This window comes from Elephas maximus, chromosome 10, assembly GCF_024166365.1.
Source record: "Elephas maximus indicus isolate mEleMax1 chromosome 10, mEleMax1 primary haplotype, whole genome shotgun sequence".
NCBI classification, from domain to species: Eukaryota; Metazoa; Chordata; class Mammalia; order Proboscidea; family Elephantidae; genus Elephas; species Elephas maximus.
In genome coordinates this window covers 77,218,527-77,244,786 of record NC_064828.1, presented here as the reverse complement: position 1 = coordinate 77,244,786, position 26,260 = coordinate 77,218,527, and the positions used below count along the sequence as shown (strand labels likewise).

Here is a 26,260-nt window from a genome sequence, read left to right as displayed (position 1 = left end):
TATTGAGAGGGAGTCACTGTACTAGCTGTGTGACCTTGAGAAAGTTACTTAACTTCAGGCCTTAGTTTCTTTGGCTCTAAAATCGGTAACAATAGTACTACCTGCCTCACGGAGTTGTTAATGAGGATTAAACGCACAAAGTGCTTAAAAAGGCCTAGGCACAGAGGAAGCACTCAAACCTCAGCTATGACTATAATCACTGCTGTTATAAAACAAAGTTTCTCCCTGGGCAATGAACACTTTGCTCACTTTTTCTTCTTATAAGTAAACTGTTAGTTCAGAAAAAATTTCTTTGGGTATGAATAGGAAACAAACATGTTTCTAATGCCTGGCCCTTTAAGATTTGGTTTCGGACGGAGAACTAAGTCAAACAATGGCACTGTATCTAGTACTTTATATGCTTTCCAAAGCACTTTACATTTAATTCATTTGTATCTCCTAACAATACTGTGAAAAAAGCACAGTATCAATTTTTACTAACCAAGTATTACAAAAATGTAACAAAGAAGTCCAGAGTAATGCATTCCTAATGATTATATTGCTACCAAATGGCAGAGGCCCAAATGCTAGGGTTTGTGGGCCCCAAGCCAGTGGTCTTTCAAGTATGCAAAGTAAGATATTCTAAGATCTCTTTGGAGTAACTGAGACCATTTTTATAATTAATTATCAACTAAAATACACACTTTATTGAGATTGCCTTAATTTTTTTCTTTTTTTTTTAACCCAATGTCCTTTTTCTGGTCCAGGATCACTAAGGATACCACATTACATTTAGTTGTCACGTCTCCTTAGGGTCCTCTTGGCTGTGACTGCTTCTTGGACTTTGTTTTTGATAACTTTGACAGTTTTAAAGAGTGCTGGTTGGCCTTTTTTTAAATTGTGCTTTAAGTGAAAGTTTAAAATTTAAGTCAGTTCTCATACAAAAACATTGTTATATGATCCTAGCTGCTCTCCCCACAATGTGATAGCACACTCCTTCTCTCCACCCTATATGTCCTGTGTCCATTCTGTCAGCTCCTGTCCCCCTCTGCCTTCTCATCTCGCCTCCAGAAGGGAGCTGCCCACAGTCTCATGTGTCTACTTGAGCTAAGATGCATTCTCCTCACCACTGTCATTTTATGTCTTATAGTCCAGTCTAATCTTTGTCTGAAGAGTTGGCCTCAGGAATGGTTTTAGTTTGGGGCTAATTGAGAGTCCGGGGGCCATTACCTCTGGGGTCCCTCCAGTCTCCGTCAGACCACCAAGTCTGGTCTTTTTACTGGAATTTGAGGTCTGCACCCCACTTTTCTCCTGCTCCATCTGGGATCCTCTGTTGTATGCCCTGTCAGGGCAGTCATTGGTGGTAGCTGGGCACCATCTAGTTCTTCCAGTCTCAGGCTGATGGAGTCTCTGGTTTATGTGGCCCTTTCATGGTTGGCCATTTTGCAGACTGTCCCTCAGTTGAGATTTGGGTGGTGTTATTCTCATGATTAGACGGGGACTATGAGTTTTTGGAAGACTGCTGAGGTAAAGTGCCATTGTCATCACATCATACATACTAGTATCACACATACATATCACACACACTATCAACATGACTTACTGCTGATGCTATTAATCTTGATCACCTGGCTGAGGTAGTGTTTGTCAGGTTCCCACTGTACAGTTACTCTCCCCACTCCCCTTCCATGCTCTTTGGAAGGAATACTAGGTGCAACCCACACTTAAGGGTTGAGGAGTTATGCTCTACTTCCTTTAGCACAGTTTCTACACAAATTTTGAATTTTTCTGTCCAGGAGATGTCTCTTCTCCACTTATTTATTTATTCTATCATTTATTTATATCAGTATGGTCTCTGGATATTTATACTTTGGGTTACAATCCAACACTACTTTACTTATTTTGCTATATACATTGTTCCATCTATTGCTATTGGGAGCTTTAGTTGTTTAGCTGATCCTCTGTCTCTTTGACATACCTCCAGTCATTGTGACTTTTTTTTTTTTTTGAGCACTTCATTACTTTATGCTCCATGCTCACCTTGTATATTTCAGCCCCAGTCCTAGAATCTGGGCACTACATCTGTTCCCATACTAGTCATTTTTCGCCATCTAACTGCTAATAATGATGCTTCACTCTGGTTGCACTGATGTGAACTGGGAACTCGAGCAGAAGAACTCAGTTCTGGAGAGCAGCAACTCCCTAAATTACTTTTTCTTTCAAAGAATAGATAAATCTAAACTGATAAAATATGCAAAGAATTTTCACTACAAACTAAGTCTGCCGTATTATAAACCAACTGTTTGCTGTATTATAAACCAATTTTACGTGGTTACAACAGAACTGCAGGAGCCTTCTTAGAACAACAGAGTCATCTGTCGGGGGTCATCAGGAAGAATACTGATAGTATCTTCGGCTTTGCCACACAACAGACACAGCATGGTATACTCCTGGAACAAGATAAAGTGTATAATTACGTTGAGGAACAGGGAGAAAGGTATTTCATAATTTATTGTTTGGTAAAGCTGTTTTCTGCAAATGGCCACGGACATTCTTTCTGTGCATTAGACCAATTTCTTCAACACCTATCACAAGGTCTTAGGTTTATTCTGTGTATCCTAGAGCCTTTTGTTTATATAAACTGAATGCACACTGATGCTCTGTTTACCATGAATATAAGAATGTCATCATCTTGGAAATGGACGGCTATCTCTTGGATTTAAAAAAAACACATATTTGACTTAGAGCTGCTATTTAGAGTAACAAAGTTATTTGGGTGTGGGCTCATGAGGATAAATTCCTGTTCTTAAAGCTGTTACTTTTTAGGGTGTTTAACACTAATATGCAATAGAAATAATTTTAAAAACAAAACACAGGGAAAATTCTCAAGCCCAAAAGGCTATTCTTATCTACTCTAGGAAAAGAAACAGTTTTGTTAAATCCACTATGTCATGTCTCATATTTAGATTTAAGCAGCTGGTTGTCTGGAATTTGATCCATTTAAGGAGTTTTGTATTTCTTGGGATTAACAAATATCCAGACTAGTGATAGAAGAAATTTTAATTTAGGCAAAGAACCCTGGGGCAAAGTCCTGTTCTTACAGAATATGTAATGTAGTCATAAACTATACAGACATATTTCTTTTAAACCCTTTGTTTAAAAGTGGGTTATCTTCTTTAGGAAAACAAAAATCTATGCGAAGTCTATTAGTATTTCATAAGTAAACTGACATTCAGATTGCTTGCTGTCTGATAGTTTGTGTTTCTCAGGTCTGGGCAGTCACTGGAGGGGTCATGGAGGTAAACAATGACTATGGTACAGACTCACAACCAGGTAACTGCCTTTCCACCTCCCGCTAGTGACTTCAGCAGGGGAGCTTAATTGAGGCAGTGGAAAGACAGCTTCTTAAAGCCCACACTTAATTTTAAAGTCTGCTCTATATACACAGTAGAAGTAAATGAAGGCTAGAGCTCAGAGAACAAATATCAGCCTCATGAATTAAAAAATAAAATAAAAATCTAGCCTTTCCAAGATCTTTTACTGCTGTTAAATACTTCTACTGCCTTCACCCGTCACACATTTCTAGCAGAACAGAAAGGAAGAAGAAAAAGTACAGTAGTCAAGAGGGAAAATGTGTGAAGCTAGACAAATGCCTGATTTCAACAAATTCTATCAATTGACAAGATTTTACTGAGTGCCTACATGCTCTGCAATGTGCTAGGCGCAGTGGAAGAAAAGGACAGGTCCCTGACTTTTATGAAATTTAAAATCTAACTTGAGAGGGGGAAAAATAATCAGAAAAGAATATTAAATCAGTGAAACTGATTATACCTGTAATCTTATATTTATAGGTGGGTGTCTAGGCTGGGTTCCCTAGAGAAGCAAATTTCATTGTAAATCAATTATCTGGAATTCAAAAGTCGCTCCCCACAGAAGCAATGTTATACAGGGCAGTGAGGTTCCCAGGCAAATCCACAAAGCCTTTAAATTCATATTGTACAAGTACTGCAGAATCTAACCATACATAGCAGTGTTTCTGTGGGAAAGTATGTCTGGAATTCTAAATTGAGATGCCAAGGACACATCTCCCTGTGCTGCCAAAGCCCACCAAGTAGGGATAAGTATTCTGCCCCTCCCCTATCACTCATGGGGACCCTCAAGGACTAGCTGGCCAAGGACTAGGGATAGAGATTTAAGAAAGGGATGAAGAACTCCTAGGGTACAGTGGGTAGAATCACCTTTGGGGAAGACCAGGTACTTTGTTTTATTCTGAGGGCCCCTCAGAATTTCCTCTATTAACCAAAAACCAAACCAAACCCAGGGCCGTCGAGTTGATTCTGACTCATAGTGACCCTACAGGACAGAGTAGAACTGCTCCATAGGGTTTCCAAGGAACAGCTGGTAGATTTGAACTGCTTGAAGGTACAGAAAGGGGGCAATTTAAGTCAAGGAAAAAGCACGAAGTAGAAAACAGTAAACATATCACATTTGAGTCAGGGAAATACAGTTGCACTTGGAGGCTTTTTAGCAGGGGAGTGATAGGATGGAGTATTTTAGGAAGATGAATTCAATGCCAATGTATAAAAGCATAGTTTGGGGGTTGCTGCCATGATTTAGACTTGAGTAGGTAAGGGCCTAGACATGAGTTGTGGCAACCAAACCCAGTGCCGTTGAGTCGATTCCGACTCATAGCGACCCTATAGGACAGAGTAGAACTGCCCCATAGAGTTTCCAAGGAGCGCACGGCGGATGTGAACTGCTGACCTCTTGGTTAGCAGCCGTAGCACTTAACCACTAAGCCACCAGGGTTTCCGTAGTGGCAACAGAGCTAAAAAACAGCAAGAGAAACAGAGGAAGAAACGAAGGCAGGTGGGGTGTCAGAGTTGGAGAACAAGAGTTGGAAGATATTTAACAGGTTTCAGGTGAGATTCTGAGTGTGCATTTGCTCACTTAATAAGGGAGTACAGAGAAGGTTCCAGACCAGAGATAAAGCCTCAGGGGGAAAATGAGGGAAAAACAACAAAGGAAACCAGACAGAGAAAAAGAAGCTGTGCCAGCCCATGAAGAACCCTGGAATGAGGAGCTTGGATATTATGTATGTAGCTAAAGGTGAGCTATGGAAAGGCCAAAGTGGTGGCCTGAAAGCATCATTTTAAGAAAAATAACCTGATGACAGAATATAGAATTGAAGGGGGAGGGGGTGGGTGGATGTTGGGGGTGAGAAGACAGCAGGTAAGAGAATTTCACACTCTCTGGGCATGCCACTTTGCTCTACCTTCCTCCTCCAACTGCAGAGTAATTTCTGGGGCAACTTTGAAAATGGCTATGCTTAGTCACGATGGAACATCTTTGGTCTCATGGCAGTGATTTACAATGGCTCAGTTAGGCCATAAACAGGCAATCCAATATCCAGTCAATGGCTCTAAAAAGTCCACAGGAGCTTCAGGAGCTTCTCGAAAATGGCTTTAAGACCTCCTTTCCTGCCATTAAATGAGAGAGCTGCTCCTTTAAGCCTCTGAATTGCTCACTCCCCTGTTTGGTCACTACTTATTCATTGAGACCTTGAGTTTGCCCTAGATTTTATATTTATATATACATATATCGTATTCTTATTGCTGCATAACTTTTGAATGTTGAGGAGATATGGCCAAGGTGTTGTTCAGAAGATTAACCACAACATATTAGACCAGATTCTCACAGGTGACTAAGTGTTTTGTCCCATGCTAAACTAAGAATGAATGTGAGTGGTTATACCACTTTATAAGATTCTATAATGGAAGATTATCTTTTTTTTTCCTAATTAAAGTACTGGCTATGTTTGAAGGGCTTAAAAAGAATCCCCTTGCCTGTTAAAGCTGTAGCCTGATATTTATATCCTATGGCTGAATATGCAGTTCACACTAAACAAGTAACTCAACTGTGAGACAGATGCAGATTCTAGTTGGTCCTTGTGGGTTCCAGTTTGTCCTTGGCGCTCTCCTACTGTCTAGCTTTTCTTCCTGACCATCAGACTTGTAAACCTTCAACTTCAGAGCTACACAAGCCTTCCAGAAAATTCTTCACATGCTTTCACAATTAAGTACCAATCCTTCGAATAAATCCCTTATCCTCTATCCTCATAGTAGTTCAAGTTCCTTCCTCCAACCTCAACACATCCATCTTGTCATTTTACTTAACAAGTAACATTACCACAATTGAGACTCCAGAGTTGCTCAACTCTACATGCCTACTAGGGAAAACAAAGATAACCTCCTTCTCACAATTTTGATGTCTAGCAAGTATGGTATTAGTGGACAGGCCAACACTTAATGCCAACAATTATGCAATCTCGTAACTGGGCAGAGAAAAAAGAGGCACAATAGGAACCTCATAAGAAGTCATACTGTGCTGTTCTTTACAAAGAAAAATGACAGGACTGAGATCTCATTTGTGAGGCATGCACTTTGATTTGTGACTCTTAGAAAGGATAACAAGCATCCACAGGATAACAGAGATCCACACAAATTAAAAATTTCTCTCTTGACTTACATAGGCAGAAGAGGGACAGTTTCCTTTAATATTTGCTAGTACCTCATTTATGAAAGCTATACATAGGTTTTCAAGGCTACTTTTATTACCATCCCAATCACACACCCATTTTTTTTTTAATATATATTTTATTGTGCTTTAGGTGAAAGTTTACAGATTGTTAATTTCTCATTCAAAAATTTATATACATATTGTTTTGTGACATTAGCTGCAATCCCCACAATGTGACAGCACACTCCCCCTTTCTGTCCCAGGTTCCTGTGGCCATTTGACCTGTCCCCATCCCTTCCTGCTTTCTCCTCCTGCCTCTAGACAGGAGCTGCCCATTTGGTCTCATACATCTGATTGAACTATGAAGCACGCTTCTCATGCACACACCCATATTTATACATTTACCTGAAATTCATCCATGATACTGAATGTATACTCATGCCTGGCAACTACATGATGACAATTCTTACACAGATCTGCCAAAACAAAGAGAGACTTACATAATCAAGTTTTGAAAGGTCTCTTAGAACAGTAAAGTTTCTGTTCTCAGCATGGTAGTATTTAAAAAGAATCTTAACTCTATTTGTCATATTTAACACAGCAGGAAATCTATTATAATATCTACCTTGATAAGAAATCCAGAATCTGTCACATAGCAACATTACATAACTAAGGGGCTGAGCTCAGAGACTTAGTATGCATATAATTCACATTGAAAGCTCTCTAAGGTAATTAATTAACATATACTTAAGGGTGTTTTTTAAACTAGCTGGACCTATCTAACTATGAAAAGTTTCTAGTCTCAGAAAAGAAAGGAAAAAAATCTTTTAATTTAGAACATTTTTTCAATTGTTTGGAGCCCTGGTGGCACAGTATTTAAGAGCTATGGCTACTAACCAAAAGGTCAACAGTTTGAATCCACTTGCTACTCCTTGCAAACCCTTTGGGGTAGTTCTACTCTGTCCTGTAGGGTTGCTATGAATAGGAATCAACCAAATGGCAAAGGGGTTTTTTTGTTGTTGTTAAATTGTTTGACTCTTGTAAAGGCTTGGTGTCTTTCATGTCTCTCTTTCAAAATATCATTATATTTATTCCTCATATATTCAGAATATACCTAAGAACAAGGAGACATGCAAAAAGGGGATATGGACAGTCTAAAGACTTGTCACAGTATCTGGGCACAGAAATTTTTGGTGCCAGCCTTTGAATGGGTTTATTTTTATTATACATGTAATTCTAACTTGTTTATGTATTTGGTTTCCCATTACTGAGGATGAGTAGCAGCATAAAAACAGTAGTATTGCTGGAATTAAGCATATTTACAGCAGTAAATTTAAGAGACAATAGACTGACAGGAAGATAGGAGACAAAAAAGTTATAAAAGCAGAAACAACTAAATATATGTGTGTGTGTGTGTTTTGTTGTTATCATGTGCTGTCAAGTTGATTTCAATGCATAGCACCCTATGTGACAGAGTAGAACTACCCCATAGGATTCCCAGGCTGTAATCTTTAAGGAAGTAGATCACTAGGTCTTTTCTTCCTTGGAGTGGCTGGTGGGTTCAAACCAGGCCTTTGAATGGGTTTGCTCCAGTTTGAACCCCTGCAGAGAATTTGCATTTCCACCCTAGACATACTGAATCAGAATCTGCAGTTGAACAAAATCCCCAGGTGATTCTTACGTATAAATATTTTGAGAACCACTGCTCTACTAGTGGTTCTCAGAACTGGTCCCTAACCAGCAGCATTAGCATCACCTGGGAACTTGTTAGAACTGCACATTCTCAGCTGGGGTTCGAACCAGACCAAGCATGTCAGAACTACTGACCTTTGGATAACAGCCAAGTGCTTAACTATTGTACCACCAGGGCTCCTTTTATATACATAAATATAAATATATATATGGCATTCTGGGGTCATCTAGTATAGAAGCAAGAATCCCTAATGGACCATAAACCAAAACCAAACAAAACCCATTGCCACTGAGTCGATACCAACTCACAGTGACACTGTAAGGACAGAGTATAACTGCCTTGTAGGGTTTCCAAGCCTGTAAACCTTACAGAAGCAAACTGCCACATCTTGCTCCTGAGAAGTGGCTAATGGGTTTGAACCACCGACCTTTTTTAGCAAATGAGCACTTTAACCACTATCCCACCAGGGCTCCTTTAATGGACCCTAAGGTCACCTAAAGACAGTCTCTACATTTTGTTTAAGAAGGCATAAAGGCCTAAAAAAATTTCCCTGAAAAATAATGTAATACAAAATTGGTGCTGGAAGCATTAAACTTTAGTTATGTGCAAGTCATTTAGCAATATCTGATGATGCTAGATAAAATGTGGCATTAACTCTTAAAAATATAATTAGTAACTAAATGTTGCAAATATGTTGAAATAGGCCTCAGAATACTTTGTATAATGTATCTACTTTCAGAAGATGATACCTACTAACAGACTGTCATAAAAAAAAAACCTACTTACGATCATAGGTAACTATTTCTTCTCCATCTTCCTCTTTGAAGGATTTGTTTGTGATCAGCATAAAATCTCGTTTACTGCACACTGCACAACCTGTAAAGTTCAGCAAGAAAGATCCATTCTCCAAGCAGGTGTTACCCTAAAATATTAGAAATAGGAATTTTATTTTCTTATATCTCAAATAAACCAAAACCAAACCAAACCCAGTGCTGTGGAGTCAATTCCGACTCGTAGCAACCCTATGGGACACAGTAGAACTGCCCCACAGAGTTTCCAAGGAGCGCCTGGCAGATTCGAACTGTCAACCCTTATGGTTGGCAGCTTTGGCACTTAACTGCTAGGCCACCAGGGTTTCCTATAACTCAAATACTAATCTATAATTCAAGATCTTTGGTGAAAATGATTAATAAATTTCTAAAGACAAAAATATGGCCAGAATTTACATATTTGAAGGCTATACCAACTAATTTTTGGAATTACTGACTTTCCTAAAGAAGTATTATTTGTAACAAATAAAACTGAAGCCCAGTGTTAGATCTTCAAGTCTCTGAGGACTGCAACTATGTTTGAGAACCAAATGCAAACAGATATTTAGAAATAACTTAGTAAAATCTTAATAACATAAAATGTGAAAAGGAAAAACTAAGAGAAATTGAACAGCCAACAATATTAAGTGGGGAATCATAAAAAACTAGAATTAAAATTCAATCAAAACGGAATCACTAAGCCAAATGATAAAGACGATCGTACACACTGATGCTCAGCTGTTGGAAGTTTTCTTCCAAGCCTTAATAAGCCACAAAATACAGAAACTTAAAAAAAAAATCTCAGTTCTAAAGACGTCAGTCCTCAAGGATGTGTGATTCAGGCAGAGAAGGCGAGTTCCATAATTCATCAGACTGACACCCCAGACATTCAAGAAAGGATTTCACTTCATCTCTAAGAAACTGTAACCAACATAGGCACTTGGCTAAAAGGAAGTCTTTGGCAAAGGCTTACTAATAATTAAAAGTACACACCGAGAACCAGAAGTCATAAATAATCCAACCCCATTTTCTGGCCAACAAACTTAGGTCTTTTAAAATAGTTAACTTGACTGAAAATCATTGAAATCAACATTTCTCCAATTATGTATGTGACACTGCACGAGGCAGAGTGAAGGCTCCAAGGATGAACAAAATATATTTCTATCTTCAAGGAGCTTATGTAGCACAGGGGAATCAGGACCTACCACAAATGATCCCACAGTGGAGCCTTCCTGGCACCACAATTAATCTCCCCCTTTTGAGTTACTCTTTTGTGCTCTGCATTACGGAAGAGATTAACTCTGGTTGGTGGGATGGGGGCACAGGATATTACTGTACAGTCTGTAGAAATTTAATCACAGGCACAGTGACTTACCTACTAAAAGAAAAAAAAGTCCCCAAAGTATAAATTTCCAGCTATTAATAGGAACTGCTTTGATTATAAAAAAAAGAACAAAAAAAACTTTACTTAGGCATAATTTACATACTATAAAATCCAGATTTTAAGTGTACAGGTCAATGACTTTTAACTAAAGTATGTCCATGTCACTGCTACTCCAATCAAGATACAGAATGTTTCTACCTCCCAAAAGTTCCAGCACGTTTTGCAGTCTATCTCCACCCCCCACTGCACCCCAAGCAACCATGATCTGATTTCTACCTCTATAGTTTTGCCTGTTTGAGAATTTCATACAAATATAATTATACAGTATTCTCTTTTGTGTTTGACTTCTTTTGCTCAATATGCCTGTGTTAGTCATCCATGTTGTCATGTGTACGGGTAGTTTGTTGATTTTTATTGCCAAGCAGTATTCCATTGTATCAACACTCTACAGTTTATATATTCATCTATTGATGGACATTTGACTTGTTTTCAGTTTTTGGCTATTACGAATAAAGCTGCTATGAAGATTCATGTGCAAGTCTGTGTGGACATATATTTTCATTTTTCTCAGGTAAATACCTAGAAGTGGAATTGCTGAGCAATATGATAAATGTATATTTAGCATCACTACCAAATGGTTTTCCCAACTCTTTCACTCTACATTTCCACATGCTCTGTATAAGTTCCAGTTGCTCCACGTCCTCACAAACACAAGGCATCATAAGTCTTTTTATTTTAGCCATTCTATTTAGCACATTGCATTAGCCATTCTTATGGTTTTAATTTGCTTTTCTCTGATGACTAATGATGTCGAGCATATTTTCATGAAACTTACTGGCCATTCACATGTATCTTCTTTTATAAAGTGTCTATTGTAAGAGTTCTTTATATATCTGGATAGAAGTCCTTTGTCAGACATATGTGTTAGGAATATTTTCTTCTAGTTGGTGGTTTGCCTTTGAGGGTGTCTTTTGAAGAGCAAACAGTTTTAGTTTTTATAAAGTGTAATTTATGTACTTTTTCTTTTACAGTTTGTGCGTTTTGTGTCTTAGGACATCGCTTCCTACCCTAAGGTTGCAAAGATTTTCTCCTAGAAGTTTTATAGTTTTAGCTTACATGTTTACATCTATGATCCATGTTGAATTAATTTTTATATATTGTATGAGTTAAGGATTAGCATTCATTTATTTACAGATATCCAGTTATTCCAGCAACATTTGCTGAAAAGATTATCTTTCTCCATTGAATTACATCAGTAGTAGGAAATCAAATAATTTCTTTGCAGGAAATCAAAATGCTATATACATAAATACATACATATAGTCATTTGAAGTATATATGTCATGGATTGAATTCTGTCCCCCAAAAATGTCTGTCAACTTGGCTAGGCCATGATTCCCAGTATTGTGATTGTCCACCATTTTGTCATTTGATGTGTGTCCGTAAATCCTATCTCTATGATGTTGATGAGGTGGGATTAGCGGCAGTTATGTTAATGAAGGCAGACTCAATCTATAAGATTAGCGTATGTCTTAATCTCTTTTGAGATTTAAAAGAGAGAAGTGAGCAGAGAGACAGGGGGACCTCATACCACCAAGAAAGTAGTGCCAGGAGTGGAGCGTGTCCTTCGGACCCAGGGTCCCTGCACTGAGAAGCTCCTCAACTGGAGAAATCGATGACAAGGACCTTCTTCCAGAGTGACAGAGAAAGAAAGCCTTCCCCTGCAGCTGGTGCCCTGAATTTGGACTTCTAGCCTATAGGCTGAAAGAGAATAAACTTCTGTTTGTTAAAGCCATCCACCATGGTATTTCTGTTACAGCAGCATTAGGTAACTAAGACAATATATACAGGCATACTTCTGGACTATTCTATTCCCTTGATGTATATGTCAACCTTTGTACTAATACATTTTTCTTTATTACTGCACTTCTACAGTAAGTCTTGAAACCAGGTAGTTTAAGTCCTATAAATTGTTCTTTTTCAAAATTGTTTTGCCTAGTGTAGGTCCTTTGAATTTCCATATAAATTTTAGAATCAACCTGCAAGCTTTTACAAAAAAGCCTACTGGGATTTTGATTGGGACTCCCTTGATCTATAGATCAATTTGAGGAGAATGGACATCTTAATACCACCAAATCTGCCAATCTATGAACATGGCATGTGTCCACATTTACTCAAATATTCACTTTCTCTCAGTGATGTTTTACAGTTTTCAGTGAAGCTGTCTTGCAAATCTTTTGTTAACTTTATTCATAAGCATTTGTTTTATGCTACAGGAACTCATTGCCACTGAGCTGACTGACTCATAGTGACCCTACAGGACAGAGTAGAACTGCCCCATAGGGTTTCCAAGGAGTGGCTGATGGATTTGAACTGCTGACCTTTCAGTTAGCAGCTAAGCTCTTCACCACTGTGCCCTCAGGGCTTCATTTTATGCTACAAATGGTATTTTTTTTTTTTTAATTTCATTTTTTGTTTGTTGCCTACACTTTAATTTTGATTAAATTTAATACTGGATGTCTTGGTCATCTAGTGGTGCTATAACAGAAATACCATGAGTGGATGGCTTTAACAAAGAGAAGTTTATTCTCTTACAGTCTAGTAGGCCATCAGTCCTCCTTTGGTCTGGGAGCATCTCAGCACAGGAACCTCAAGTCCAAAGGACACACTCTGCTCCCAGCACTGCTTTCTTAGTGGTATGAGGTCCCCATGTCTCTCTCCTCACTTCTCCCTTTTATGTCTCAAAAGAGATTGGCTTATGATACTAATCTTATAGAGCTCATCAACATAACTGCCACTAATCCATCTTATTACATCATAGCGATAGGATTTACAACATATACGGAAATCACAGCAGATGATAAAACAATAGACAATCATAAAATACTGGCAATCATGACCAAGCCAAGTCGACAGGTATTTTTTGGGGGATACAATTCAATCCATGACACTGGCCTAAAACAAAAAGGTAAAAAGTAGAAAATAATGATATATCAGAAAGAATAATTCTAGAGTCATAAAATAATTTAAAGCCAAGGACTCCAGAAAATTAAGGAACACAAAACAGTCTCAAAAGAATAAAGGTCTAAATACCAATTGCAATAACCAAAACTCTTAGCTGGACTGCACCCATAAATACAGGCACCTTATACAACATGGCCTATCTTCTGTAATCTGACCTTGTAAGTAGATGAAATGTAAACTCTAAGAAAACAAGAGATCAAAAAGATCTACAGTCTATCTGTTTTGTGGTAAGAAAGAAAATACTTGCAACGGCAGAATGCAAGTACCACATATAAGAAACTGATGTAGTTCTTTATAACAGTCTTGGTCATTTGAATGTAGGGAGGGTAACCTTCATCAGTGAGGCATGGCTATTTTATCAGAGACAGCCTGACTATTAACAACCAAATTTGGGAAAGTAAGTTAAAGCATACAATATTAAAAGAAGCCTTGGGGTTCTTCCCTAGTGCGAGAAAAAAGAATGCTATTCAAATCAGTTTGTTGTACTGTGGGGGCTTGCATGTTGCTGTGATGCTGGAAGCTATGCCACTGATATTCAAATACCAGCAGGGTCACCCATGACAGACAGGTTTCAGCTGAGCTTCCAGACTAAAACAGACTAGAAAGAAGGACTTGGCGGTTTACTTCAGGAAAGAATTAGCCAGTGAAAACCTTATGAAGAGCAGAGGAACGCTGTCAGATATATGCTGGAAGATGAGACCCTCAGGTTGGAATGTACTCAAAAGACGACTGGGAAAGGGCTGCCTCCTCAAAGTAGAGTCGACCTTAATGACATGGATGGAGTCATTTTCGGGACCTTCATTTGCTAATGTGGCACAACTCAAATGAGAAGAAATGGCTGCAAATATCCATTAATAATTGGAACCCAGAATGTATGAAGTATGAGTCTAGGAAAATAGGAAATTGTCAAAAATGAAATGGAATGCATCAACATCGATATGGTAGGCATTAGTAGGCTGAGATGGACTGGTATTGGCCATTCTGAATGGGACAATCATATGGTCTACTATGCTGGGAATGACAACTTGAAGACGAAAGGCATTGCATTCATCATCAAAAAGAACATTTCAAAGTCCATCCTGAAGTACAACGCTGTCAGTGATAGGATACTATCCACACGCCTACGAGGAAGACCAGTTAATTCAGCTGTCATTCAAATTTATGCACCAACCACTAAGGCCAAAGATGAAGAAATTGAAGATTTTTACCAACTTCTACAGTCTGAAACTGATTAAACATACAGTCAGGATGCACTGATGATAGGAATGTAAAAGTTAACAAAGAAGAAGGACTGGTAGTTGGAAAATACAGCACTCGTCGTAGAAACGATGCGGAGTTTGCATGATAGAATTTTGCAAGACCAACGACTTCTTCACTGCAAATACTTTTTCAATAACATAAACGGCGACTATACACGTGGACCTCCCTGGATAGAATACACAGGAATCAAATAGACCACATCTGCGGAAAGACACAATGGAAAAGCTGAATACTATTAGTCAGAACAAGGCCAGGGGCCAACTATGGAACAGAGCATCAATTGCTCATATACAAGTTCAAGCTGAAGCTGAAGAAAATTAGAACAAGTCAACGAGAGCCAAAGTACAACCTTGAGTATATCCCCCTCGAATTTGGAGACTATCTCAAGAACAGATTTGATGCGTTGAACACTAATGACTGAAGACCAGATGAGTTGTGGAATGATATCCAGGGCATTATACATGAAGAAAGCAAGAAGTCATTAAAAAGACAGGAAAGAAAGAAAAGACCAAAATGGATTGTCAGGAGACTCTGAAACTCGCTTTTGAATGTTGAGTAGCTAAAGCAAATGGGAGAAATGATGATGTAAAAGAGGTGAACAGAAGATTTCAAAAGGCAGCTCAAGAAGACAAAGTAAAGTATTATAATGAAATGTGAAAACACCTAGAGTTAGGAAACTAAAAGGGAAGAACACTCCCAGCATTTCTAAAGCTGAAAGAACTGAAGAAAAAATTCAAACCTCGAGCTTCAATACTGAAGGATTCTACAGGGAAAATACTGAATGATGCAGGAAGCATCAAAAGAAGATGGAAGGAACACCGAGTCATTATACCAAAAAGAACTGGTTGATGTTCAACCATTTCCGGAGGTAGCTTATGATCAGGAACCGATGGTACTGAAGGAAGAGGTCCAAGCTGCACTGAAGGCACTGGCAAAAAACAAGGCTTCAGGAACTGATGGAATACCAAACGAGATGTTTCAACAAATGAATGCAGTGCTGGATGTACTTACTTGTCTATGCCAAGAAATGTGGAAGACAGTAACCTGGACAACTGACTGGAAGAGATCCGTATTCATGCTTATTCCAAAGAAAGGCGATCCAACAGAACAAGGAAACCGTGGAACAATATCGTTAGTATTATATGCAAATAAAATTTTGCTGAAGATCATTGAAAAGTGGCTGCAGCAGTACAGGGAACTGCCAGAAATTCAAGCCAGCTTCAGAAGAGGACGTGGAATGAGGGATATCACTGCTTATGTCAGATGGATCTAGGCTGAAAGCAGAGAACACCAGAAAGATGTTTACCTGTGTTTTATTGACTATGCAAAGGCATTCAACTGTGTGGATCATAACAAATTATGGATAACATTGCAAAGAATGCAAAGTCTAGAACACATGATTGTGCTCATGAGGAACCTGTACATACATCAGGTATTCCCTTGAAAAGAACAAGGGAATACTGTGTGGTTAAAGGTTAGGAAAAGTGTGCATCAGGGTTGTATCATTTCACCATACTTATCCAATCTGTGTACTGAACAAATAATCCGAGAAGCTTGACTATATGAAGATGAATGGGACATCAGGATTAGAGGAAGACTCATTAACAACTTGAGTTACGCAGGTGACACAACCTTGCTTGCTCAAAGTGAATAGGACTTGAAGCACTTACTGATGAAGACCAAAGACTACAGCCTTCAGTATGGATTACATTTCAACATAAAGAAAACAAAAATCCTCACAATTGGACCAATAAGCAACATCATGATAAACGAAGAAATGGTCAAAGTTGTCAAGGATTTCATTTTACTTGGATCCACTATCAACACCCATGGAAGCAGCAGTCAAGAAATCAAATGAATCCTCCAGAAAACTACTGAAACTAATAGAAAAGTTTGGAAGAGTCTCAGGTTATAAAATAAACATACAAAAATCACTTGGATTCCTCTACATCAACAAAAAGAACACCGAAGAGGAAATAACCAAATCGATACCATTCACAGTAGCCCCCAAGAAGATAAAATACTTAGGAATAAATCTTACCAAGGATGTAAAAGACCTATACAAAGAAAACTATAAAACTCTGCTACAAGAAATTCAAAAGGACATACTTAAGTGGAAGAACATACTCTGCTCATGGATAGGAAGACTTAACATAGTAAAAATATCTATTCTACCAAAAGCCATCTATACATATAACGCACTTCCAATCCAAATACCAATGTCATATTTTAAGGGGATAGAGAAACAAATCACTAATTTCATATGGAAGGGAAAGAACCCCCGGATAAGCAAAGCATTACTAAAAAAGAAGAAGAAAGTGGGAGGCCTCACTCTACCTCATTTCAGAACCTATTATACAGCTACAGTAGTCAAAACAGCCTGGTACTGGTACAACAACAGGCACATAGACTAATGGAACAGAATTGAGAACCCAGATATAAATCCATCCATGTATGAGCAGCTGATATTTGACAAAGGACCAGTGTCAGTCAATTGGGGAAATGATAGTCTTTTTAACAAATGGTGCTGGCATAACTGGATATCCATTTGCAAAAGAATGAAACAGGACCCATACCTCACACCATGCACAAAAACTAACTCCAAGTGGATCAAAGACATAAACATAAAGACTAAAACGATAAAGATCATGGAAGAAAAAATAGGGACAACCCTAGGAGCCCTAATACAGGGCATAAACAGAATACAAAACATTACCAAAAATGATGAAGAGAAACCCAATAACTGGGAGCTCCTAAAAATCAAACACCTATGCTCATCTAAAGACTTCACCAAGAGTAAAAAGACCACCTACAGACTGGGAAAGAATATTCAGCTATGACATCTCAGACCAGCACCTGATCTCTAAAATCTACATGATTCTGTCAAAACTCAACCACAAAAAGACAAGCAACCCAATCAAGAAGTGGGCAAAGGATATGAACACACATTTCACTAAAGAAGATATTCAGGCAGCCAACAGATACATGAGAAAATGCTCTCGATCATTAGCCATTAGAGAAATGCAAATTAAAACTACGATGAGATTCCATCTCACACCAACTAGACTGGCATTAATCCAAAAAACACAAAATAATAAATGTTGGAGAGGCTGCGGAGAGATTGGAACTCTCATACACTGCTGGTGGGAATGTAAAATGGTACAACCACTTTGGAAATCCATCTGGCGTTATCTTAAACAGTTAGAAATAGAACTACCATACAACCCAGAAATCCCACTCCTCAGAATATACCCTAGAGATACAAGAGCCTTCACACAAACAGACATATGCACACCCATGTTTATTGCAGCTCTGTTTACAATAGGAAAAAGCTGGAAGCAACCAAGATGTCCGTCAACGGATGAATGGGTAAATAAATTGTGGTATATTCACAAAATGGAATACTACGCATCGATAAAGAACAGTGACGAATCTCTGAGACATTTCATAACATGGAGGAATCTGGAAGACGTTATGCTGAGCAAAATGAGTCAGAGGCAAAAGGACAAATATTGTTTAAGACCACTATTATAAGATCTTGAGAAATAGAAAAAACGGAGAAGAACACATACTTTTGTGGTTACAAAGGGGGGAGGGAGGGAGGGAGGGAGGGAAAGGGTTTTTTATTGATCAATCAGTAGATAAGAACTGCTTTGGGTGAAGGGAAAGACAACACACAATACAAGGAAGGTCAGCCTAATTGGACTGGACTAAAAGCAAAGAGGTTTCCGGGATAAAATGAAAGCTTCAAAGGTCAGCGGAGCAGGGGCTGGGGTCTGGGGAACATGGTTTGAGGAGACTTCTAAGTCAATGGGCAAAATAATTCTATTATGAAAACATTCTGCATCCCACTTTGAATTGTGGCGCCTGGGGTCCTAAATGCCAACAAGTGGCCATCTAAGATACATCAATTGGTCTCAACCCACCTGGAGTAAAGGCAAAGGAAGAACACCAAGGTCACACGACAACTAAGAACCCAAGAGACAGAAAGGGCCACATGAACCAGAGACCTACATTATCCTGAGACCAGAAGAACTAGCTGGTGCCTGGCCACAATCGATGTCTGCCCTGCTAGGGAGCACAACAGACAACTCCTGAGGGAGCAGGAGGCCAATGGGATACAGACCCCAAATTCTCATAAAAAGACCATACCTAATGATATGAATGCGACTAAAGGAATCCCAGAGACAATGCTCCCCAGAACTTCTGATGGCACAGGACAGGAACAATCCCCGAAGACAACTCATCAGGCAGGAAAAGGACTGGTCAGCGGGGGGGAGAGAGATGCTGATGAAGAGTGAGCCAATTAAATTAGGTGGACACTGGAGAGTGTGTTGGCAACTCTTGACTGGAGGGGGGATGGGAAGATAGAGAGAGAGGGAAGATGGCAAAATTGGCACGAAACGAGAGACTGAAAGGGCTGACTCAATAGGGGGAGAGCAAGTGGGAGAAGGGAGTATGATGTATGTAAACCTACATGTGACAGACTGATTGGAATGGTAAATGTTCACTTGAAGCTTAATAAAAATTAATTAAAAAAAAAAAGAAATCAAATGAAACACCAAAGACACCAGGTAATTGTGAGCCCAAGAGAGAAAGGGCCACATAAATCAATGACTACATCAGCCTGAGACCAGAAGAAAGAGATGGTGCCCAGCTACAACCGATGAATGCCCTGACAGTGAACACAACAGAGAATCCCTCATGGAGCAGGAAAGCAGTGGGATGCAGACCTCAAATTCTCATTAAAAGACCAGACTTAATGGTCTGACTGAGGCTAGAGGGACCCCAGGTGTCATGGTCCCCAGACCTTCTGTTGGCCCAAGACTGGAACCATTCCCAAAGCCAACTCTGCAGACAGGGATTGGACTGGACTATGGGATAGAAAATGATGCTGGTGGGGAGTAAGCTACTTGGCTCAAGTGGACGCATGAGACTATGTGGGCAGCTCCTGTCTGGAGGGGAGATGAGAAGGTAGAGGGGGAGAGAAACTGGCTAAATGGACACAGGGAGAGCAACTAGGAGTACCTAGGAAGGTGTATATCAATTTTTGTATGAAAGACTTCATTTGTAAACTTCTACTTAAAGCACACACACACACACAAAAATCAAGACACACTGTATTGGGCAAATCTGCTGCAAAAGACCTCTTTAAAGCATTAAAAAGCAAAGACGTTACCTTGAAGACTAAGGTACACCTGACCCAAGCCTTGGTGTTTTCAATCACCTCATATGCAGGCGAAAGCTGGACAATGAATAAGGAAGGCTGAAGAAGAATTGATGCCTTTGAATTATGGTGTTGGTGAAGATTACTGAATATACTATGAACTGCCAAAAGAACAAACAAATCTGTCTTGGAAGATGTACACTCAGAACGCTCCCTAGAATCAAGAATTGAGAGACTTTCTCTCACATACTTTGAACATGCTATCTGGAGGGACGAGTCTCTGGAAAAGGATATCATGTTTGGTAAAGTAGAGGGTCAGCAAAAAAGGGTAAGGCTGTCAATGAGATGGACTGACACAGTGGCCACAACAATCGGCTCAAGCCTAACAACTGTGAGGATGGCACAGGACCAGGGCAGTGTTTCGTTCTGTTGTATACAGGATCACTATGGATGGGAATGGATTCGACAGCACCTGATAACAGCAATTCAAATTAATAATTACAATAATAATAAAAAAACAAAAGCTTAGAAAATGTGATTCAGATAAATCCTGGTTGAGGAGCTATAAAGGCAAGCAAGAAGTATGCAAGAAGTGGCCGAATACCATGATGAAAATTAGAATATATAACAGTACGTTATGATACAATCTTAGAAAATGGCAATTATTTTGACAAGGATTGGACTAAAAAATTTTTCACAGAAAACTATTATTTCAGACAGTACAAGTTAATAGTATATATGTTTTATCTGGGAATGTCTAAAATAAAAAATGGAGAATACAGTTTTAAAGCACCCATTTATACATAACTGTTTTACTAGCTATACAGCAGAATCAGCATTTAATTAAATATAGTGTAATGCTACCTACCAGGCAACAATTCAAGTACATGAACTTTGGTAGCCTAGTTTTAAATGATGTAAAGTATTTAATTTTTAATGTAAACTTATCACTAATTCATACTGATCTTTTCCCCTCTGATTAAATTAATGATGTACTTCTGCATTGCTGTCGTATTACTGAGAAGTTTAAAGCCAAAACTTGAAATATAGGTTTCATTTCCAGGTTTGGTTTGAAAGATATTTTATTACAATTTGGGGCCTGTTCAGCAATTTTAGAAAATGCAACAGAGTTCTAATTCCAACTGGCTTGTTAAACACCTTTCTGAAAGAAAGAAATTTGTTCAAAGTTCAGTTAAAAAAAAAAAAAGAAGGAAGGAAAAAATTAGTTTGGTTCATTTCCAACTTGATTCGCACTTGAGTTCAAGTCCTCAGTGTAACATTATAAGTAGCCCAGAGTCCCGTTACAAATTCCACACTGTGTATTTCTAGTCTGTAAAAAGCATTTTCCACGAATCTTTAGATAATTTTCTATAACTAAAAGATAAACAGTTAAATATTACCTACTTATTTTGTACTTGCAGAGCCCTGGTAGCTCAGTGGTTAAGCATTAGGCTGCTAAACAAAAGGTTGGCAGTCCTTGAATCCACCAGGTACTCCTTGGAAACCCTATGGGGCAATTCTACTCTGTCCTATAGGGTCGCTATGAGTTGGAATCGACTCAGCAGCAGTGGGTTTTTGGATTCTGCACTTGCAGCTTCCCAATAAGCTAACCCATTATTTTTCTCGGTCAAGTTTTTTGAATGTGTGGATACTTACTGCCTCCATCTTATTATCCTTTACCTTGCTAAACTTGGCCAAACTGGCTTCTGCTCTAACTGCTCTTACAAATATCTCATGACTTCAAAGAATCCCAGATTTGGAAGGACACTTGAGATTCTAAGTGGTCAGTTAATTTCTTCCGAACAACAACAGGAAGATAGCTCAGTTTTTTTCAGTGGGACTGCCCCACAGAGTTTCCAAGGGGCACCTGGTGGATTCAAACTGCCGATCTTTTGGTTTGCAGCTGTAGCACTTAACCACTATGCCCCCAGGGTTTCCTTAGTTCCTTTAAGGGTCACCTATCCCATTTCTGAATACCTTTTAGAAAGTTCTTTATCCTGACTCAAAATGTACAATAACATAACATCCACCCACTAATTACTTCTAAATCCACCTTCTGAATTTCCAAAGAAAAGTTTAATTCTTCTTCGTGACAACCCTTTAATTATTTTACAACATAATAAAATCTGAGAAAAGTGTGCTTCTAGGCACTTTCCTGGTTTTCCAATCACCTCAATATGTTTTTCTACTCTTTAGTTCTTACAGTTTCCTTTATTTTCTTTCCTAAATTAATTCATTCTTAGAAACACAATTCTTAATTCTGGCTGGTTCTCTACTTCCCCAGCGGGCAAATCCTTTCAATTTTGACATTTTTATTTGACAGACTCATTTGTTAACACCAGTCTGAATCTCACATCCAAACTGCAATTTAGTATCTTAATTTGACTTCTTAGATGCTATATTCTGTACCTCAAATGAAACACTATGAAAACAATCTGAAAACTTGGGCCCAAATTTTGATTCTTTCTCCCATATGCCTCCAATTTCTATAATGATACTTCCAATTTTCCAGTTGCCTAAATTGAAAACCTTAAGATCATCTAAAGTTTTTCCTTATTGTTTTCCTCCTACATTAAATTGGTTGAGTCATTTTAATTCTTTCTTTGAAGTGAGGTCTTCATTACCTTATGTCTACACTACTGTTACCATGGCTTCCCTAAATGTTCAGTGTGTTTCTAGGCTCTCCTTTTTATAATTGCCCCTATCCCCAGTGTCTATAGCATAAAATTTAAAAGTCTCAATCTCATTTTTAAGTCTTTGAACTAGCTCCACTCTCAAGAATCTAATCTGCTCTCTTCAAAACTTCTTCCTCACGGTCCCTGAATTGTGCAATGTTCATTATCAGATTCACAAAAATACCTTTTTAATTAAAAAAAAAAAAAAAAAGAATACAGAAAGGTGCATGAAACATAAATGCACAGCATATTATAAACTCAACACCTGTGGATTACTGCCTGCACCACAGAAGCCCTCCCCCCATGTGAGCCTTCTCGATCATTCCCTTGATCATTATTGCCCCTTAGCAGTAACCACGATTACTTTATAACTGTTTGCTTTCTTTAGAGTTTTACCACCTAGTTATCAGAAAGCAAGTTGCCATCAATTTTGACTCACGGTGACTCCATGTGTATATATCCTTAAATAATGTATTTTAGTTTTGCCTGCTTTGAATTATACTTTATGTATTCTTTCATCAACATTGTATTTCTACAGCTTATTCAGGTTGTTGTGTAACTTTAGGTTGTTCATTTTCATTGTTCTAATTCAGGGTTTCTCAACCTTGGCACTGTTGACATTTTGAGTTGGATAATTCTTTGTTGTAGGGGGCTGTCCTGTACACTGTAGGATCTTTAGCAACATCCCTAACCTCTAGTCGCTAGATGCCAGCAGTACTCCACCCCCAAAATGTGACAACCAAAAATGTCTCCAGACATTGCTAAATGTCCCCTGGAAGGCAAAAGCACCCCCAGTTGAGAGCCATGGTCTAATTCACTTTCATTGCTCATTCATTCAGTGTTCTATTCTATAAACATATCGCTGTTATTTCTCCAGTCTACTACAACTAATGCCTTTTGAACACTTATACATGTCTCCCGGGGCAGATGTCCATGAATTTCTTTAGAAGGGGAACTGCTGGGTCACTCAATATGCACATCTTTAACTTCATTTGATAATGCTAAACCTTTTTCCAAAGTGGCTGGACTATATGAGAGTTCCTGCTGTTGTATCGTTCTGAAAAGACTTTGGTATTACTCACAAAAATCTAAGATACAGAAGCAACTAGGTATTTTCTACCTCCCAACCAATGCAAGAATCCTCGTTATTATTTTCCACAGCCTCGACACATCCTTTCCTTCTCTTCTACCCTAATCACAACTATTAAGTCTTAATCGAAGTCCACCTTCAATTAGGTGGATAAAAGCGCTACCTCCGACTGCTCTCCCCTTTCTCTAAACTTGATGAGCATTTATGTGGCACTCATTTTTTGATTAATCACACGCTTTCCCCCAACTCTTACACAGGGCAGGTCTTGCCTTTCTTTTATCTCCTTTGGTGTCCCTTTCTGGCCTAACAAAGAAATCTAGCTACAGACATATAAATGCTGGATAAGTATACACTGAATGAATGAGAAAGACAAGTTTTGCAACCTCCTGAGTCTAAAAGGAATAAAAAAGTTACAAGGTGGACTGCTGGGTGAAGTAACAGCTGGAAATCTTAATTCTCGTCCTGCCTTCAGACTAACTAGAATGTGAACTAAAGTCATTTCTGCTCCTCTGAGCGTTTCTTCATCTACAAAATTAGATTAGAACAGATTTTAACTCAGAGGTCCCTTCCAGGACTAGAATTCGGTAAGAAAACTGAACTTCGTCAAACCGAGCTCGAGAATGAGCCCAGGATGGGTGAGCGTCCCTCTGTTGTCCGCTAGAGCTCAAAAGAAGGGGGTGTCAGCTAAAATCAATCACCAATGCGGGGACCAGAGAGAAGAGACGGCCACAGGCCGTCCCGTGTCACGGGCCTGAAGAAAGCTACCGGGTCACTGGCCCGGGCACTGCGGCTCAGTGTGCCCCGCGCCTGCCTTTCAGGGAAGGCTGGCGGGGGTACGAGAAGCCTCAAGGGCCAGCCATGGGCCGCGGGGGCGGGAAGTTCTCGACGTCCACTCGCTCACCCGGTTGGGATACTCCTTCTCCACACAGTCGCCACACATCGCGACGCCGCTAACACGGAAGGTCCTCCAGCGTCTCCGTGAAGACGAAACCTCGCGAGAGCTAGGAGAAGATTGTCGCATGCGCTCCAAGCAGTCGACCTTGAGGGGGTTGGTCCCGGGAACGGAGTCGAAGTCTCCGCCCTTAGCAACTGTTGTTAGGGCAGGGCCTGGTCTCCCGGGCAACAACGGTGGGCTCAGGGTACCAAAACCAAGCCAAACCCTTTGCCGTAGAGTCGATTCCGATTCATAGTAGGATGTCGGATATTTGGGAGAGCCGACTAGCTGAGGGGACGGGAAGGGGACGTGATCTTGGACTGAGCAAAGTTCTAATAGGTGCCTTTCTGGTCTTAGGTTGACAGACAAATCACAATACACAGGAAAGAGAATTGTCTTTTTCTGCCTCGGCTTACTCCATATATCACACTGACCTAATAATTTAAATACTTTCCTGCACCATTTCTTAGGGAAGCGAGAGTGGTAAGAGATGAATAAGCAACAACTGAAGTGTTTGGGAAAGAGGCATTTAGAGATCTGCTGAAAATCTCAAAAGAACACTTAAAATGTTAATAATAAATGACCATCTCAGAGTCATTTGGAGAAAGAACATAGCTTTGGAAAACATGTTTCTATCTCCGTGACACAGAAGCACCTCAGAGGCAGGCAGGCACTATAACAAAACAAAACAAAACTGTCGTCGAGTTGATTTTGACTCGTAGCAACCCCATAGTATTTCCAAGGCTGTAAATCTCTTCTTTTGCGAGCCGCTGGTGGTTACGAACAGCCAAACCTTCGGTTAGCAGTCCATCGCTTTAATCAATGTGCCACTATGTAAACAGAAAACGTCCAGGTCAATTATCCCGGCATCACTTCTCAATGATTGATTTCAAAGAGAGCAGCGGTGCTTCAATGATAGAATTCTTGCCTTCCATGATGGGAGACTTGATTTGATTCCCTGTCAATGCACCTCAAGAGCAGCCACTACCTGTTTGTCAGTAGGGGCTTGCGTGTTGCTATGATGCTGAACAAGGTTTCAGCGGAGCTTCCAGACTAAGATGGACTAGGAAGAAAGTCCTGGCAATCTACTTCTGAAAATTAGCCAATGAAAGTCCCACGAATCACAGCCATGGTGGGGATAGTGCAGGACTGGGCAGCATTTTGTTCCGTTGGGCATGGGGTCCCCATGAGTCGGGGCAAATCCCATGGCAGCTAACAGCAACAATACCAATTTCGAGATTTTAAAATACTTTCCATTGGTACCTTGGCTCTTCTTTTCCCTCTTTATTATTCACAATGACATAATTAACCTGAATACTAATCTCCAAAATCCACTTTGCACTTCTGAACAACCTGTCCTCATCATATCCAGCTATTCCAACAGAGATATTTAATGAGAATAGCAGTATCCTTCCTTAACCCTGCTTTATTGCAGTCAGGTCAGTGAAGATATGGGGGAGCATATGAAACTCTGGCATCCAGATTCTTTAAAGAAGAGATTAATAACCATTTCAAAGCAAACTAGTTTAATTGGGTTTGCTAATATGGTGATTATATCTCCACTGTCAGATTGGAATTGTAACATTTAGCATTTTGGTCTCTGGGAATGGTCTGCAGCTGTTACTAGAAATCAGAGGCATGCTAAGAGCATGAGCTAGTGCCCTCAGAGTTCATTTTACTTGGAATAATCATAACACTTCCCATACCTATGACATTTTCAAGCTTT

The 26,260-nt window shown here is 39.4% G+C and overlaps 1 protein-coding gene across 1 annotated transcript; it reads right to left on the bottom strand.

Annotated features, from left to right (window-relative positions):
• Positions 1-697: 697 nt before the first annotated feature.
• Positions 698-24,640, bottom strand: CHURC1 (churchill domain containing 1). Its single transcript, XM_049898253.1, has 4 exons — positions 24,502-24,640; positions 8,978-9,113; positions 6,904-6,974; positions 698-2,429 (listed from the first exon to the last, which is right to left on the bottom strand). Exons 1-4 carry the CDS (start codon positions 24,619-24,621, stop codon positions 2,337-2,339), a joined length of 420 nt encoding a protein of 139 aa, XP_049754210.1. The 5' UTR covers positions 24,622-24,640; the 3' UTR covers positions 698-2,336.
• Positions 24,641-26,260: the final 1,620 nt, after the last annotated feature.